Raw genomic sequence first — 16,523 nt, 5'->3', positions numbered from 1 at the left:
TAAGACCAACTCAGTGTCTCCACATTAACAGCATGTAAACCTATAAAACCATGAACACTCAAAGGTATTTTTATGGCCACCCTTCCAGATCCTCCTTGCTTTTTCTTAACTTACTTTTGCTTTGATAAAGTTATCATATGTTTCCAAATCCAGACTTCAACTATCCTCTCCGTGACCCCAGGTTATACTAAGATGATCAGCTTTCTTCTGCTCCAAGATGGCCTCAGATCATTCGTATTATTTGTGAAGGAAACCAAAAATACTTCTCAAAATACTTAGGACTGTTAAGTTAAACACACAGAAAATGCAGGGGAATATGCTGCCTCAGGCACTATTTGCCTGATGGTAGGACATAAATCCTTATTTACTGGAGAAAGCACTTGCTTTTCAGCCCAGAGAAGGCACCACCAGAAACCTGAGGAATCTGGGAACATCCCACATTTTCCCACCTTTTAAATGACTGGTACTGCTTTCTCCTTTGCTTTTCACTGTATAGGATTTGTGGCTCTTTATTGAAACACTATTTAAACAAGGTTTCTAAGCCACAACCTGGAGAGAGAAATACTTTTGAACTGAGGCCTATCCCTTGTGATAGGTAGAGCACACATTAATAAACTGCTTGTTTTTCTCGTTAATTTGGCGTTTTCAGGAGAGTGTCAGCTAAGAACCTAAAAAGGGAAATTTAAAAAATATATATGTTTTCTCCCCTACAGCTATATTTGGGGCCCCACTTTCCACTCACAGCCACATCCTGCTTGCAGATCTGCTGCTGGGTTAACACAACATCATCTGCCAGTTGGTGTCATTTATTTGACATCTTGGGACTACAGTACTCTGAAGGACATCCACTGCCCTTAACAGAAAAAATACTGCTGAGAAAATGATTTAACAGGACTCTCACCCTACCGAAGTTCAGTGCATTTTCCAGGATTTTCAAGGCTTCGATGCTGTCATGTTGCGAGCCCACTATCCACTTGTGTTTTTCCATGAATAATGAAGAAAACGTGAGTAGTCGTGAATCTAATCATTGAGGTTAAGTAACCTAGTCATAGTCAAGAGGACAGCTAGTGTTAAACTCCTTCATATATATTTGAGAAAGGATTTACATATTTGTAATAACTTTCTGATATGGAAAGCCCTAGGTTTGTCAACTATTAATAACCGGGTGAATGCTTCAGGTAGTATTTAAACCAATTGCCATTTCATAGCAGACATTCTCCCATGCAGGAGATGCAGTAAAGTACTGGTAGCAATAGATGCTCCTACCAAGATCTCCTCCTGCCACTGCCACTCTGTGCACAGGAAAGGAGGGAGAAGAAGCCACCTTGCTTCCTCTTATATTTGAAAATCATTCATCGGAATAGAGGTCCCTAATGACCCACATGTAAATCTGCTGGCTAAGAAAGTTCTAAGGTTGGAACTCCATTCAGATATCAACATTTGTAAGAAAAAAAAAATTTAAATATAACTTTGATATAAATTTTACTTTGATAAGATACCTGCAGGAAAGAAACTGTTCATTTTCTCTAACAGGATGGAAAGCAAAAAACACTGGTGGGAGGTGGGAGGAGTCTGCACATTGTTTCACAACTCCTCTCTCCCTAGGGCAAAGCAGAGTATGAGGAAGCCAGTACTAGTCAAGTGAAGTGACTCTAAGGACGGCCATTTTCCCTTACTGTCTTTGAAAATACTTCATTTTCTTAGCATTTCAGGAGATTATAACATCCTGTATTTCAGTTTCTCAGAGCTTTACTGATTGATTTCCCTACTCAAAACAATCCTCATTTCCTACATTTCTGAAGATCTCAAGATCTGAACTACTGTTGAAGAAATTCCCAGTAAGGTGGGTACTGTGGGTATTTTTTCTATACTGTGGGTATAGAAAAGATCTAGATGTTTCCTTGAAATCCACAAAATCACAAGGGAAAAATTAATATTGGTTCTTCAGAGCAGTGGGGTGAAGGGAGTACAGCTGGTATCAACTATATTCAGAAAAGTGAAAACTGCAGTTACTACTTCCAATTCTTTACTTACTTCAGAGATAGTAGATATCCTTTATTCTACAACTGGGGCACGAATGAAGGAATATGCATTTTGACCACTGCAGATTTTAAAACAAATTCTCTGAGTATGTATTCTCTGAGGTTAGAAAGCTTGGTGGCCACAGGGGTCTAGGCAAAAGACAAGATAATGATTTCATTCTTTTTTATGGTTGCATAGTATTCCATGCTGTATATGCACAACATGGATATAGCTGGAGAACAATATCTTAAGTGAACTAACACAGAAATACCAAATACTGCATGTTCTCACTTATGAGTGGAAGCTAAACACTGAATCCATATGGACACAAAATGGGAACATTAGACACTAGGGACTACTTGAGAGGGAAAGGTGGGAGCAGTATGTGTGTTAGACGGCTATCTATCCGGTACTGTGCTCACTACCTTCGTGATGGGATCATTGTACAACAAGCCTCAGCGACACACAGTTTACTCATTTAACAAGCCTGCACATGTTCTCCCTGAACCTAAAATGAAAGTAGAAGATAAAATAAGACAAGATAATGTTGTGCACAAAGTATCAGGAAATAATATTAAGCAAAAAAGACATCTAGATGTAGAGCTGTGTTTAACGGTATTATCTCAATTTTACAAAACATGTTCTCACACACAAACGTATGTGAGAACGTTTTGTAAGTAATATTATTCTACAAATGAAAACACAGTAGAAAATTTATCCATTTTGCAAACACAATTATTCAAATAATTTGTGTCAATGTTTTCAAAAGTATGTTTAACTTTTACATAAGCATCATTCTACACCAGGTGTAAAAGGCAGTTTTTCAGTCATTTTAAGATTACTTCCCGCCCTCCTGAAAGTTAATTATTTTTTATTTTTCTAGTGGCAATGTATAGGAGAGAGGCAGGGAAGTCCATTTGAAATAGATTTATATTGCAAAGTTTAGAATTTTTAGAAGTCTTTCTGTATAGCCTGGTGCAATATTTCAGTGTACTTGACTAGAATATGAGATTTTAAATGTTGATTTCAGAATTTATATATGTTAGATAAATACTGCTATCAATTATGTTGCTCAAATTTGTAAAAATGTTATTTTTTTACTTTGTTCATTTAGTATTGGAAGATATAAAAACTCCTATTATAAGACGGTATTTTCTTGTACTTCTCTCAAATTCATATATATAATATATAGATATGCTCATATGCATATATATAGTGTATATTATGTGTGGTATGTGATCATGCATACATGTTTCTAAACATAAACATACACATATAAATATATATATTTGTGGCAGTGTGTGTACATATGTGTGTATATGAAGATAAATATATTATATAACCATATATTATCATGAAAGACTATACAATAATGAAAAATAATATACATTTATTATTATTAGATAAATTTATAATTTAAATTATTGTATCTTCACAGGAATTCACCCTTTTACCATAGGGTATCTGATAATACTCTTTGTCGTAAGATCTTTTTTAAAATGATTCTAACATAGATAAGCTGGCTTTCTTCTAGTTTCTCCTCGCATGATAATTTAAATTTCTTTTTCACTTTTCAGTGATCTTTCACTGACAACATACATATAGATATTTTAAATCAAATTTGATAAAAGTTGTCATTTAATTAGTTAAGCTCTTTATGTATAGGCTAATAATTAACATATTTTGGCCTGTTTCTGCTATCTTCACTTCAATTTATAACTCTTCTATATTCTCCTACTTGTCTTTTTTTTAAACTTACATTTCCATCTCACCCTCTAAGACAATTACATTAGTAAACTGTCACATTCTTTTTCTTCTCTCCCTCCACCATGTTGGTATACTTTCTGTTTCTCTTTTCTTTGATCAGTGCTTTCTTTTTAAGACATAGGCATGCATAATCAAGTTCGTTTTTCATTCTTACTCATGTTTTGGCCTGCAGCTTTTTAAAATTATTTTTTAAATTTTCTATTGAAAAATACTTCCAAAAATGTTTCTGTGTGCATCTTTGTCTGGAAAAACTAGTAAGGCCTTGAGGTTCAGAGAATAGTTTTTGAGGATCTTTTGTTTAAATATCATTTTGTTTAGATTGAAATTCTAGTTTTAAAAATTATTTTTCCCTTTAAGACAAGATGAGAGCATTTCTTTTGTACCTGGGAGGCTCAATACGTTTTGAAAATCAGAACTTGAAGGTTTAAAAGATTACTTAATGCACATTTTTCTAGAAACCCCAATGTTATCAGTGTCATTACTGCAAAAACAAAAGCACTAATATTTCAGCATCAAAATATATGAATATCTGTGTTTAAGTGGAATAAATAAAAATCATACATAGCCTCCTGTAATCTCACATCTGGTTTCATTGTGCAAGTTAATTGTATTGTCATACTCACAAAACAAATCAAAACTTCCCATTTCTAAACTTTTTGTTTAGCAATTTATATGGGATTTTGGACCAGAATTATATAAAAATGATTCCATTCTCCTGTTTCCAGTAGATTTGTTGTTGAGAATCAGTTTCAATCTAATTTTTGGATCTTTGCAGGTGATCTATTCTTCATTCTCAGAGGCGTATGGAGTATTTATTTGTTTTTTATATGCTTCAGTTTGACTATTTGTCTTTGTATAGATTTTTTCCTTCATTCTGTGCTTTCAATCTGAGGACACTCATGTTCTCTCAAGAAGAAAGCAATTAACAGCCCAAGGAATTTAAATATCTTAATTACATAAGAGGTACACAAATACATGCTTTCTATAATTAAAATATTTGTTTTGGTATTTGTTTTCATTGAGATGGAGTTTTGCTTTTGTCACTCAGGCTGGAGTGCAGTGGCGTGATCTCTGCTCACTGCAGACTCCACCTCCCGGGTTCAGGTGATTCTGTTGCCTCAGCCTCCCAAGTGGCTTGGATTACAGGCACCCACCACCATGCCTGGCTAACTTTTGTACTTTTAGTAGAGACAGGGATTCACCATGATGGACAGGCTGGTCTTGAATTCTTGACCTCAGGTGAACTGCCTCCCTCGGCCTCGCAAAGTGCTGTGATAATTTAAAAAGGAAATAGGAATCCATAACATGCTTTGTGTGTCATCATGTGCTAAAGTGCACTGGCACTAAAGAGGTCCAGATGAGTAATACTGTGTCCTTAAGGGGACTCTGAAAATTTCTAGAAGACAAACTCTCAGTTGAGTCTTAAAGGTTGTAGGAGAGGTAGTTAGAGACAGGAATGTGGCTTTCCAGGTAATGAGAAGAGAATTAGCAAAGTCATGAAGCATGAAAATGTTTTATACTTCTGAATTGTAAGATATAAGGAACACACAAGTGCCAGAGGTTTAAAAAAAAAAAAAAAAAACGCAGATTATTCAAAGTTTTCTGAAACCAATACAAGAAGCAAGGAATGTATTGAAAAGAAAATGAGCAAATATTGAAACATTTCAGTGGGATAAAAATGTGTTTTATAGAGACAAATGTGGATCTGTTAAATGAAAATGAATTAGACAAATCGAGCCTAAAAGAAAAATCAAGCAACTATCGAAATATTCCAGCCAATAAATCCTGTGTTCTGCAATAGAGAAGATGTAGATGTCCAGGAAAGTGATAGTTTTATGGGCACAGAGGACAAATACAGCAGGGTCCAACACCAAGGAAGAGGATACTAATGATAGCTGACAAGAGAAGAGTTAAGGAGAATAGTGTCGGTGCCCCAGCATGAAACTGTAGCGCTGTGGCAGAAAGTTATTCATGGAAGGTGGGAGGCTGCAGCCTGTTTACACCTAGGCCACTCCAGTCATAGTGGTGGGTGTGGGAAGATTTAAGAAACAACAGACAGGTTTTGGGGGATAGGCCCCAGCCCCAATAAAGGATGGGAAGAGGAACCAAGGACTTTGACACTGCACAGCCCATACTCTAAACACTGAGACAATTGCTTGTTCACAGACGTCCTTCTAACACCTGGACCCAATTCAACTACCCTCATTCAATGGGAAGAATTACTTGGACATTCCTAAAGAAACAGTTCTTCACTCAATTTCTACAGTAACACATTTGGTCATTAAGTCCTTCTTTACCACACATATGCATGAACAACTCTTTCTTACGGGCCACTCATTCACAGAGGCATACATCTTCTTTTAAATTGTCTGTATACATGTGTAACACTGTCTACCATTTTTCTCTTGTAGGCTCACTTATATCTTTAGAGATGGCAAATAACTACAAGAAAATTGTTCTACTAAAAGGATTGGAGGTCATCAATGATTATCATTTTAGAATTGTTAAATCCTTACTGAGCAACGATTTAAAACTTAATCCAAAAATGAAAGAAGAGTATGACAAAATTCAGATTGCTGACTTGATGGAAGAAAAGTTCCCAGGTGATGCTGGTTTGGGCAAACTAATAGAATTCTTCAAAGAAATACCAACACTGGGAGACCTTGCTGAAACTCTTAAAAGAGAAAAGTTAAAAGGTAATTGGGAAGAGGGAACACCCATCCGCTGCAACCATCCCCACCCTTCCCAACCTTGATTAGATGCCACCTTGGTCATAGCTGATACATCCTTTTCCCAATTTGTGACTCACTGGCCATGACATTGTTGGTACTTCAGATGCCAACAAGTTGACAACTTATGGCATTCCATTACTAATGTAGATTGACATATATCGGAGTTGAGGTGCAGTAAAAGAACAAAAAGGAGAGGGAGTTGAAGACAGACTGAGACTTCTAGTATATTTGAAAGACTACATAATGACAAAATAAAATTATAAAAAACTGTTGTTTATATTGAGATATGTACATTTAGCCAATTAATGTGTCCATTCTATTGAGAATATTCAACACATCATCATTCTTTATAATACAAAAGATAACATAGTATTTAAATGTAAGCATTGCTCCTGGTAGTATGAAGACCTCCCCTTTTGTCATATCATTGAGTTAAAATAATTAAAACAAAGTTGGCCAGGTGTGGTAGCTCATGCCTGTAGCCCCAGCACTTTGGGAAGCCAAGGCAGTCAGATCACGAGGTCAGGAGATTGAGACCATCCCGGCTAACACAGTGAAACCCCGTCTCTACTAAAAAATACAAAAAATATTAGCCAGGCGTGGTGGCAGGCGTCTGTAGTCCCAGCTACTCGGGAGGCTGAGGCAGGAGAACGACGTCAACCTGTGAGGCGGAGCTTGCAGTGAGCCGAGATCGCGCCACTGAACTCCAGCCTGGGTGACAGAGTGAGACTCCATCTCAAAAAATAAAAATAAAAAATAAAAAAGTCAAAAGTCACAATATCTCACCTCACAAACCTATATAACATCTCCTTTCACTGGTTTCTGTAATTTGAATAGATTATCTGGAGAATGTGACTAAGCAGTCAGCATCATGAGAACCTCACATTTTAAAAGGAAATGATAGAAGAATAGGATTGGGAACGGGTTTGACTGAGGCACACGGAGTTCAGAGGACAGGAAGGATGTCCTCACTGCACAGAGGAGGAGTGATGAAAGCACTGAAGAGTATGAGTCAGTGTTTGTGCCTTTGTTTCTCCTGCTGGCCTCCTGGAAGCCAGACTAGGCTAACGCAACAGAGGCGGACTAAAACACACCTGAACTCTCAAGCAGGCACTAAGAGCAAATAGTATTGAAACTGCTTCAGCTGTCCCCGATCATCTGCTCTGGGTTTATACATCTTCCTTTTTTCTGCATTAGTTGTGAATAAAATGGAATCCATTCCAGTCAAAGGAACAACCCCATCTAAAACGAGGAAACAGAAAGAAGTGGATCCTGCTACACCTGCATCCACCACAAGCAACACACTCACAGCTAAAGGAGCAGAGGAGACTCTTGGACTTCAGGTAAGCTTCAGGAAGAAGAGCAGGCTTCAAGTCTCACAGTGGAAGCTCTGCTGTGGCTCTTCCACTCAATCTCTCCAGCAGACAGTTATTTCTTCCTATGTTTCCCATCAAGTTTCAGATTTATCAAATTACATAATAACTGATCATCTTATTTCTGTGAGGCAACAAGTTAAATGCTTTAGTAAACATAATGTAAATATGTATAAAATAAGTATATTTTCATCCCCAATAGAGAAGGATTTAACTTGAGAGTCAGATAAAAAAATGTTTCCTGTGTTTACAAAAGCCTAGTTTTTTAACTGCAAATCAGCATATCCAAAAATACAAATAATTAAGGAGTGATGTGTGTTACTTTCTCCACTCCCCTTTTTGAAATGAAACCATCTATGCCCTGTTCTTTCAATTGGCCTGAGGATGTACAGCCCCCTCTTAAGTTTCCAAGAAAAATAATTTATATATAATAAACATCCTGCCTTGTAATGAAAATGTGTTCTGCTTCATTTGACACTGAAAATAATTAACAAGAAAAATAAACTACTTGTAGAAAAGAAGAAAACCATCTAAAGAAGAGACTGGAACCAAAAGGAGTAAGATGTCCAAAGAGCAGACTCAGCCTTCCTGCTCTGCAGAAGCCAGCATGTCCACAGCCATGGGCTGTTCCCCACCTCCCCAGACCTCATCATCAGCTCCACCCAACACTTCCTCAACTGAGGTACACTCTTCCTGGTCCCCTTCTGATTCATTTTCTTCAACCCAAAATGTAAGAATCTGATTTCATCCTCTACTGAAAAATGACATCAATAATCAGCCAGTAAATCAAATGTATAGATTGAGAATTCACTGCATTTTAATATTTTGCTTCCAAAGGGATACTTGATGAACTTGATATTATCTCTGACTGCAGAAAGTTTTCTGTCCTGTGTTGTCTGGAGAAGAGAGAGAGAGTTGTGGAATCTGGAACTTTCAGCAATGGACTCACTGTCTACTGCCCCCATCTGTTTCACACCCCTTCCCTTTGCTCACTAATTTGTTCAAGTTTCTTTGACGTACACCATGCTCCTTTTTCCTTTAGGATTTTCGCACACCATATTTCTTTCACCTTAAAACTCTTACTGCCAACCTTATCCACCCTCTGGATCCCAATACTGAGATCTTATCCTCAGGGAATACTCACTTAGACTCCTGTAACTTAGGTTAAATCTTCATGATGTTCTGTTTCCTAGAAATTTCTTTCTATTCTACTGTTTATGACAACTCAAGTTAAGAAGTGTTTATCTTTCCCACCTACTCAACATAGTTCCAAGATTAGGGTTAGTTTGTAATTCTGTGGACCATCGTAAACCAGGGCCTACTTCAGTGTCTGCCTCATGGGAAACTTCCAATAAATACCTTTACTCAATGAAAAAATGAAAAACCAGTGGCTCACACCTGTATTCCCAGGACATTGGGAGGCCGAAGCAGGTGGATTGCCTGAGGTCAGGAGTGCGAGACCAGTCTGGCCAACATGGTGAAACACCGTCTCCACTAAAAATAGAAAAAAATTAGCTGGGTGCGGTGGCACGTGCCTGTAATCCCAACTACTTGAGAGGCTGAGGCATGGGAATTGCTTGAACCAGGGAGGTGGAGGTTGCAGTGAGCCGAGATCGCACCACTGCACTCCAGCCTGGGCGACAGAGTGAGACTCCGTCTCAAAATAAAAAAGTAAAAAAAAAAAAAAAAAAAAACAAAAAAAACATATTCTAAGATATAAACCACTGCAGCTAAGCAAATGACAAATAAAGGTCATCTGACTCAGTCAAAGATACCTATTGTGAGGCCAAAAGTTGTAAAAACAAAGAGAAGTGATGGAATAGGGAAGAGAGCTCAAGAGTTTGGAAAAATGTAGGCAGACAGAAGATGATACACCAAGACTTACAAATGAAAGAAAGTAAACTACAATTAATAATTGCATGATTCTGATAATCCTTATAATGTTGTACTCGTCTCAAATTTGGACAGGTCAGCCTTACTGTATGCATGTATCAGCAATAGTCTAAAAACTAATTGAAACTCTAATGAGCTTTATTATAAGAAAGAATGTTCTGTATTTGTGATACACAATAGAGGAGATCAACTATGATAGGCAACAAGTGATGAAACCACAACACCAACCTTAATTGGAACATGCTCTATTCCCTTTTTTCTTACATTAGATTTTGTATTAATATAAGACTATTTCAAAAAAAAAAAAAAGGAATGAATGCAGACAAACCGGATCAAACTTAATTAAATTTACATGAAATTCCAGCATCCATAATTTGCCACATTTCTCTATATACCCTCTCATATTTACTCCTATGTATACACATATTTTTTCTGAAAATACCATAATATAATATAATGTCCTATTATGTCTCTCTGAGCAGTTATTATGATCCCCTTCATGCAGGTGTTGTATTCATGTGGCTCCTTGTGAGGTTGTATATTGGTTACTATTAATGTTCTCATGGATGAGTCTACGGTTACTGATTAACTTGCATTGGGAAAGGACTTTTCTGTGTTAGGCTGAATGCGTCGCATGGATGAAAAGTCAGATCAAATAAAGTCCAATCACTCACAGATGATCACTGTATATGGTATTCCAGATCAGACCACTCAGGAGCTGCTGGTTTGTGAATGAGGCCTACCTATTCCTCCAGTGCTTTTTCTTGAAATTGAACAACTTTTCCTTCATTAATGTGTTCTGCTGCAATTTAAGGAAACCTGGATGTTATAGAGAAAGGATATTGAAGACAATCCACTCTGATCCTTGGTTTTCTGCCAGCATGCTACCTCCTAGAGCCCTGACATTGAGAAAGGCTGCAATGGTGGAAATGACAGTCTGTAGAGTGTCTGTAGCCTGAACCTACTGAGATGAGGGCATTCTGAGGGGTTTAGCCCACAGGTATTCTCACCTGCTTTAACAGTATTTATCTTAGGCAGGAAAAGTATGAGTTGTATGCTAAAAATTGCCCTGTCTACATTGGTAATAACTAAACACTATTGATGTATGTGGTTTGTGATAGATACCCTTTACCATTTCAGTGCTATTCAGTTGTATTTTGTCTATTTTTATGCTCTGGCATTTTAAGCTGGTAAGAGTAAAACTACAATTCATTATTTTATCCTAAATTTATTTTAAGTTACTTCATGATAATCAGCTCAGCATCCACTTGTCTTATGTTGCTATTATATCTTACATTTTAAGGATTATTCTGTTTAGAGAAGAGTCTTCCTTTACCATGTGGTCTCCTATATTACTGCATTTGGCTATGAGACTACTTCAGGATATCCTCTCCTTCCCTATATCCTGGCCCTAGCTCTACACATCTATAACCGTTTTGGGGCCCAATGTTGTGACTTGAGGTCATTGAAGAGCAATTCTGTATTCCTCACTCAAAAATTTCTTTTTTGTATTCCCTTTTTATCATGCACAGAGCCTAAACCCATTGGCCAACCGTCAGGCAACTCCCAGTAAAAATATTTTCCCAAAAGACCCAATGATCGTGATGGTACTAAGTGCAACAAAGATATTTAAATATGAATTCTCAGAAAACGAGCAAAGAAGAATGTTTCATGCTAAAGTGGCTACGCAGACACAGTTCTTTCATGTGAAGGTTTTAAACATCAACTTGAAGGGGAAATTCATTAAAAAGAGAATCATCATTATATCAAATTATTCTAAACATAATAGTCTCCTAGAGGTGAATGAAGCCTCTTCTGTATCTGAAGCTGGTCCTGACCAAATGTTTGAGGTTCCAAAGGACATCATCATAAGAGCAAAGAAAACTCCGAAGATCAATATTCTTCACAAACAAACTTCAGGATATATTGTATATGGATTATATATGCTACATACGGTAAGGCATCAAAGCTGTTTTGTTGCATTTTCTACAATAACACGTGAAGTTAAAACCCCTGATGTGCTAAATGGAAGTTTGCATATTTACTTAACATTAGAACTCAGGACTCTCTCAAAACTACTGACAAGTAAGTAAAGTCTTCTTCAAGGTTAAGACCAGGATTAGGGAACTATTAATGTTCTCATTCCCATGTTTTTCTTTCTAAAATATCACCCTGAAGTTCTTTAGTAAAACATTCACTGAGAAACCTTGAGACTTCATCAGCTATGACTACCTATTATGAGTCATAATGATCAAGGACAGTGAGGGATCTAGATCCATACAAACATAATACTAAACTTATTTCTTTGATTATAATCTCAATTGTAGCAAAAATCACATTATTTTCATTTTGAATAAAGTATTGTCCTTTGAGGCTTGAGTTCCAGTTTTGACAATCAGGGCAAGAAATGAATTGACTGATTATACCTGGAAATCAACTGCAGAAAACAGGTAGGACAATGTTCTGACCAAATGAAGCCTGTTCATCAAAAAGTATTGAACAACTGAGAAACATAAATTTGGATGATACTTGGAAAGTCAAGTAATCTGTACTCGTATATTAGATATGTCACAAAAAAAGAGCAGAATAATTTTTCTGATATGTTACTGTCAAAATTTATGAAACCAGTTAGCATGAGACATTCCAACTCAGAAAACCGTCTATACCTGGCTATTGATTCCAGTAATTTCTTAGATGATCAACAGCTCTCAATCTGTTATATTTATTTTCTAGAATGACCTCTTATTTTAGCAGCATTGCTTTCTGTACACACTCTTAAAGAAATTATCCTTAGAAATGCACATCCAGAACAATGAGTAATAGCCTTGATGAGTAAGAAATTGGAATGTTTGAACTTAAGGACCTGATTTCAGGATGGGAGATGTTGAAAGAGATTTAGTAAATGGAGAAAGTCAAAAAAGTAATTAGATAGTTACTAAAAGCTTGTTTTTTATTACAGATTCCTCATAACATAGCAAATAATTAGTTGTAACAGATGCCCATTCTTTTTGCATGGGGGCAGAGGCCAAATAAGCCTACCAAGGACTTCAGGTTCCTTTGTATCAAGGTGCTTTGGGAAGCATAGCTGTCTTGGAGGTGAAAGAAGTTGAAATTGGGAAGATAACTCATTGCTCTAGAACTGTAATAGAAATACTTAGAACGTTAAGGACTTAAACAAAAAGGATATTGAGGGAGAGCTCTATGAGATGATCTAGACTAAGGCATATGTATTGTATGTTGATACAGTACTAGGAGTTGTTGTCTTGCATCTTGTTTTTAATCTGTCACAAGAAACTTTCCCTTATGTACAGTAGTTACTATGTTCTCACAAACATATTAATTTTTTGTTGCAGAAAATTGTAAATAGGAAGACAACAATCTATGAAATTCAGGATAAAACAGGAAGTATGACTGTAGTAGGAAAAGGAGAATGCCACGATATCCCCTGTGGAAAAGGAGATAAGCTTCAACTCTTCTGCTTTCGACTGCGAAAGAGGGAAAATAAGTCAAAACTGATGTCAGAAATGCATAGTTTCATCCAGGTGAGAAATAAACAAATATTAGTTTCCCAAAGATGAAAATCATTTGCTTTAAGTTTTAGGAAACCATACTTCTGTTGTTTTACACTTAAAATTCTGCAAGTTCATGAGAAACCAAATGATGCCCTTGCACTTACACTTAGAGAAAATTAGTAAAATATATTAAGAGAATGACATTAATTATCTTCTTCAAAAAGACATGAAACTTGTGCTAACTACTAAAATATTTGAAGAAATTCAGAGGGCACAGGCCTAATTGAAGTTAGTTATCAAAACCAAGTTCTTTGCAGTAAGATAGGCTTGGTATATATTTTGCTCATTTAGGTGCATGATATTAGAGAAATAGCTTACATGTTCCTCGTAAGACTGGCTTGAAAATCAAATGAGATCATGGATATACATTTTGTATTCCATTGCCTTCCTTGTACATTATGACAAACCAGTATGCACTAGATACTACTGCTCTTAACAAGGTAAAGACAGACATTGGAAAGACTTCAGGCAGACAAAATGTTGCATACAAATATTAAAAGTGAGAAACAGCATAGTGAGTTCTGTACAACTTTGGCATATGTGGAAAGGTAAGAAAAACTCATGCAAGACAGGTAACAAGTAGTCCTTTTCTCATCTGTCTTATGCCATAAAGACAAAAATGGAGTTCATTTTTAAAAAATAAGTAAATAAAGATGTTATTTTACTAAGAATGTTAGATCATTTTACATTTTAGCAAAAAAATATATTGGCAGTTGCCTGGAAGAATACATTAGATAGAGGCAATTTTTAAAGGTAATGACATCTATTAGAATTTAATAAAGGATGATAGTCTCACATATTTAAAGATGTTGTGCTTTCCCTAATATTAAAAAACATTAAACAAAAAAAATGAATACTTTCAGATACACAGAAATACAAGCCAGAGAAGCCATGACTCCAGGGGCATGGCACTACCCCAGGAACGGAGTCAGCATCCAAAACCTTCAGAGGCTGGCACAACCCTACCTGAAAGCCGTCCCAAGACTCCTCAGATGCCGCCAACAACCCCATCCAGCAGTTCCTTCACCAAGATACAATTTCCTGGGTCCCATGCCTCATATCTCCCAAACATAAATTACAGGGATCATTAGACTGTTAAAAGAGTTTCTCTTCCACAATCTCTTGATAAAATTAAATCACCCATGTGTTTACTGAATGCATACAGTGAGATACTACCACATCACAGTCTTTGCTATCTAAAATATATTTGTGCAATGATTGCTGACCTCAAGAGGGCTAATGTCTTGTGTGGCTCCACCTATTGAGAGGGGGAGGGGTAATGGCCAGACAAACAGAGATGAAGACAAAGAGTGCGTTATGACCCACATTCCAATTTCTTTCACAACTTTCCCCTTTGCTTATTGGTACTATTTCTGACTTTATTTTCAGCATTCCAAGTTGAAATAAATATTCTAAGTATATATTTGGAAACATGCTATTTCATTGTCGGGAATCCATTTCTCCCATCTCATCACTGGCAAGAATTTCCTTAAATTTCAGATGCCAGCTTAAATATTTTCCTCTGGCAAGTCCTCTGTGATACAAGATAGCAGAACTGATGAGTCCTCCTACCCTTTACTTTTACAGGGCCTCCTGTCAATGAGAGTAAATTACTAATTTCACTGAAGTGAAGAGAGAGGCTTATTATATAAGACGTTTTCCATACTTCTTGATCTGGGGTTTCCCTTAATAGGGTCAGTGTAGCACATGATATATTTGTAGAACAGAAAAAAACTACAAGTTCCAGCATAGAACATGTAACAACAATGACAATAATTATATTTCTATGATTTGAGCACTTAATTAGGTGTTGGGTCTTAAATGTTGTTCCTGATGTACATTATCTCATTCCTTCTTCATAACCATCAAGAGGATGCTACTTTCTGTCCCAATGCACATAGAAGAAAATAGACATATGCAGACATAAAAAAAATCTTCAAGTTCTCAAAGACAGTGTTAGAGTCAGGATTCATATCCAGACCTACTGAAATGTAAAACTTGAGCAATTTATGATTATATATGGCTTTAAAGTTGAGATATACTAATGTCAGCAACTTATTTTAAAAATTTCAGAATTGACAGTGTCATGTAATGAGTTTGTTTGCATAGCCCAGGCTCTGCAGGGCTTCTCAAAAATAAGGTACCCAAAATGAACAAAGTCATACAGAAGCCACTCTCCAGAATTAGAGTCCTCTCATTCTTCTCTATAACAGAGTGCTTTTTATATAGTAGATAACTGAATTCTAGAAGTGGTAGAACAATGGAAATTAATGTATTATTAATGAATGGTAAAAATCAGTGAAAATAGAGAAAATTATATGATTGAGGAGACCTATGTCCTTGCTTCTGGAAAAAAATGTTTAAAAAATTACTTCAAATGCTCAAGTAGATTGTTAAGTATTTCTAAATATGATTGACAGCCCTGAGGATTCTGGTTAACTGATGCAGACTACAAAACAGCAGAATTCTGCATCTGGAATTGTGTATTTGAAAGAATCCTTCTAGCACAGTGATTAGATAGATGATAGAAACATAGAGCTGGATTTCCTACAATCTAAAGAACAGAAAACAGGTGCCCATTTGTGTATTTCCTTGACTAGGAAGATTTAGTTAATAAACACCCATCGGACATTTTCAGAGCTAAGTTTGTAATTCTGGTTTCTGTATATGCAGAAGAGGAGATTTAGGGAAATTACGCTTATACAGATATTTCAGAAAACATTCACAAAGAGAGAGTCCTGTTAAAACGGATAAAATATTTACCATGTTGTGGCTCATATTGAAAATTATTAACCAGAAAAAAATAATCTATTTTCCTCCCAACAACTAAGGACACAACCACTCAAACTCCTGACCTCAATCTCCTAATTCAGCCCCAGAGCAGAGTCTGCATTGAACTGCAGTGAAGAACTCATTTCCATATGGGTTCCAGCATCAGGTTTCTCAGTTACTCCCAAAAACCACATAATGCAGTTTCTTACACAAAATACTATCTTGCATTTCCCATTCCTGTGCTTCACAACATCATAATTACTAGGGTGATTGGATCAGGACAGGCACTCATTGATCCAGACTGAATACAATCTCTTTAATAAAATTTATCATTATTAGTGAAGTATATTCTTTGAGACCCTATTAGATTTTGTCTTTTGGTGTTTACAAAA

The 16,523-nt window shown here is 36.4% G+C and overlaps 1 protein-coding gene across 5 annotated transcripts; it reads left to right on the top strand.

Annotated features, from left to right (window-relative positions):
• Positions 1 to 777: 777 nt before the first annotated feature.
• PYHIN1 (pyrin and HIN domain family member 1) lies at positions 778 to 14,780 on the top strand. Of its 5 annotated transcripts, none has more exons than XM_030937109.1 (8): positions 778 to 1,004; positions 1,738 to 1,843; positions 6,201 to 6,485; positions 7,719 to 7,864; positions 8,409 to 8,624; positions 11,320 to 11,742; positions 13,141 to 13,329; positions 14,223 to 14,780. In XM_030937109.1, the coding sequence occupies exons 3-8, from the start codon at positions 6,221 to 6,223 to the stop codon at positions 14,448 to 14,450; spliced, it is 1,467 nt and encodes a 488-aa protein (XP_030792969.1). In that variant the 5' UTR covers positions 778 to 1,004; positions 1,738 to 1,843; positions 6,201 to 6,220; the 3' UTR covers positions 14,451 to 14,780. The 5 variants fall into 5 exon arrangements, with proteins under 5 accessions (XP_030792969.1, XP_030792971.1, XP_030792970.1 ...); XM_030937111.1 differs by having other exon boundaries at positions 1,705 to 1,843; XM_030937110.1 differs by having other exon boundaries at positions 1,606 to 1,843.
• Positions 14,781 to 16,523: the final 1,743 nt, after the last annotated feature.

This window comes from Rhinopithecus roxellana, chromosome 8 (genome assembly GCF_007565055.1).
Source record: "Rhinopithecus roxellana isolate Shanxi Qingling chromosome 8, ASM756505v1, whole genome shotgun sequence".
Lineage (NCBI taxonomy): Eukaryota > Metazoa > Chordata > Mammalia > Primates > Cercopithecidae > Rhinopithecus > Rhinopithecus roxellana.
Note: the sequence above shows the minus strand (reverse complement) of the source record. Positions and strands in the feature narration are given on the sequence as shown.

Excerpts from the sequence above, each read along its gene's own strand:
- PYHIN1 (XM_030937109.1), top strand. The coding sequence starts at position 6,221 with ATGGCAAATAACTACAAGAAAATTGTTCTACTAAAAGGATTGGAGGTC. Across the intron at positions 8,625-11,319 it reads CATTTTCTTCAACCCAAAAT|AGCCTAAACCCATTGGCCAA; the intron begins GTAAGAATCTGA and ends TATCATGCACAG. Across the intron at positions 13,330-14,222 it reads AAATGCATAGTTTCATCCAG|ATACACAGAAATACAAGCCA; the intron begins GTGAGAAATAAA and ends GAATACTTTCAG.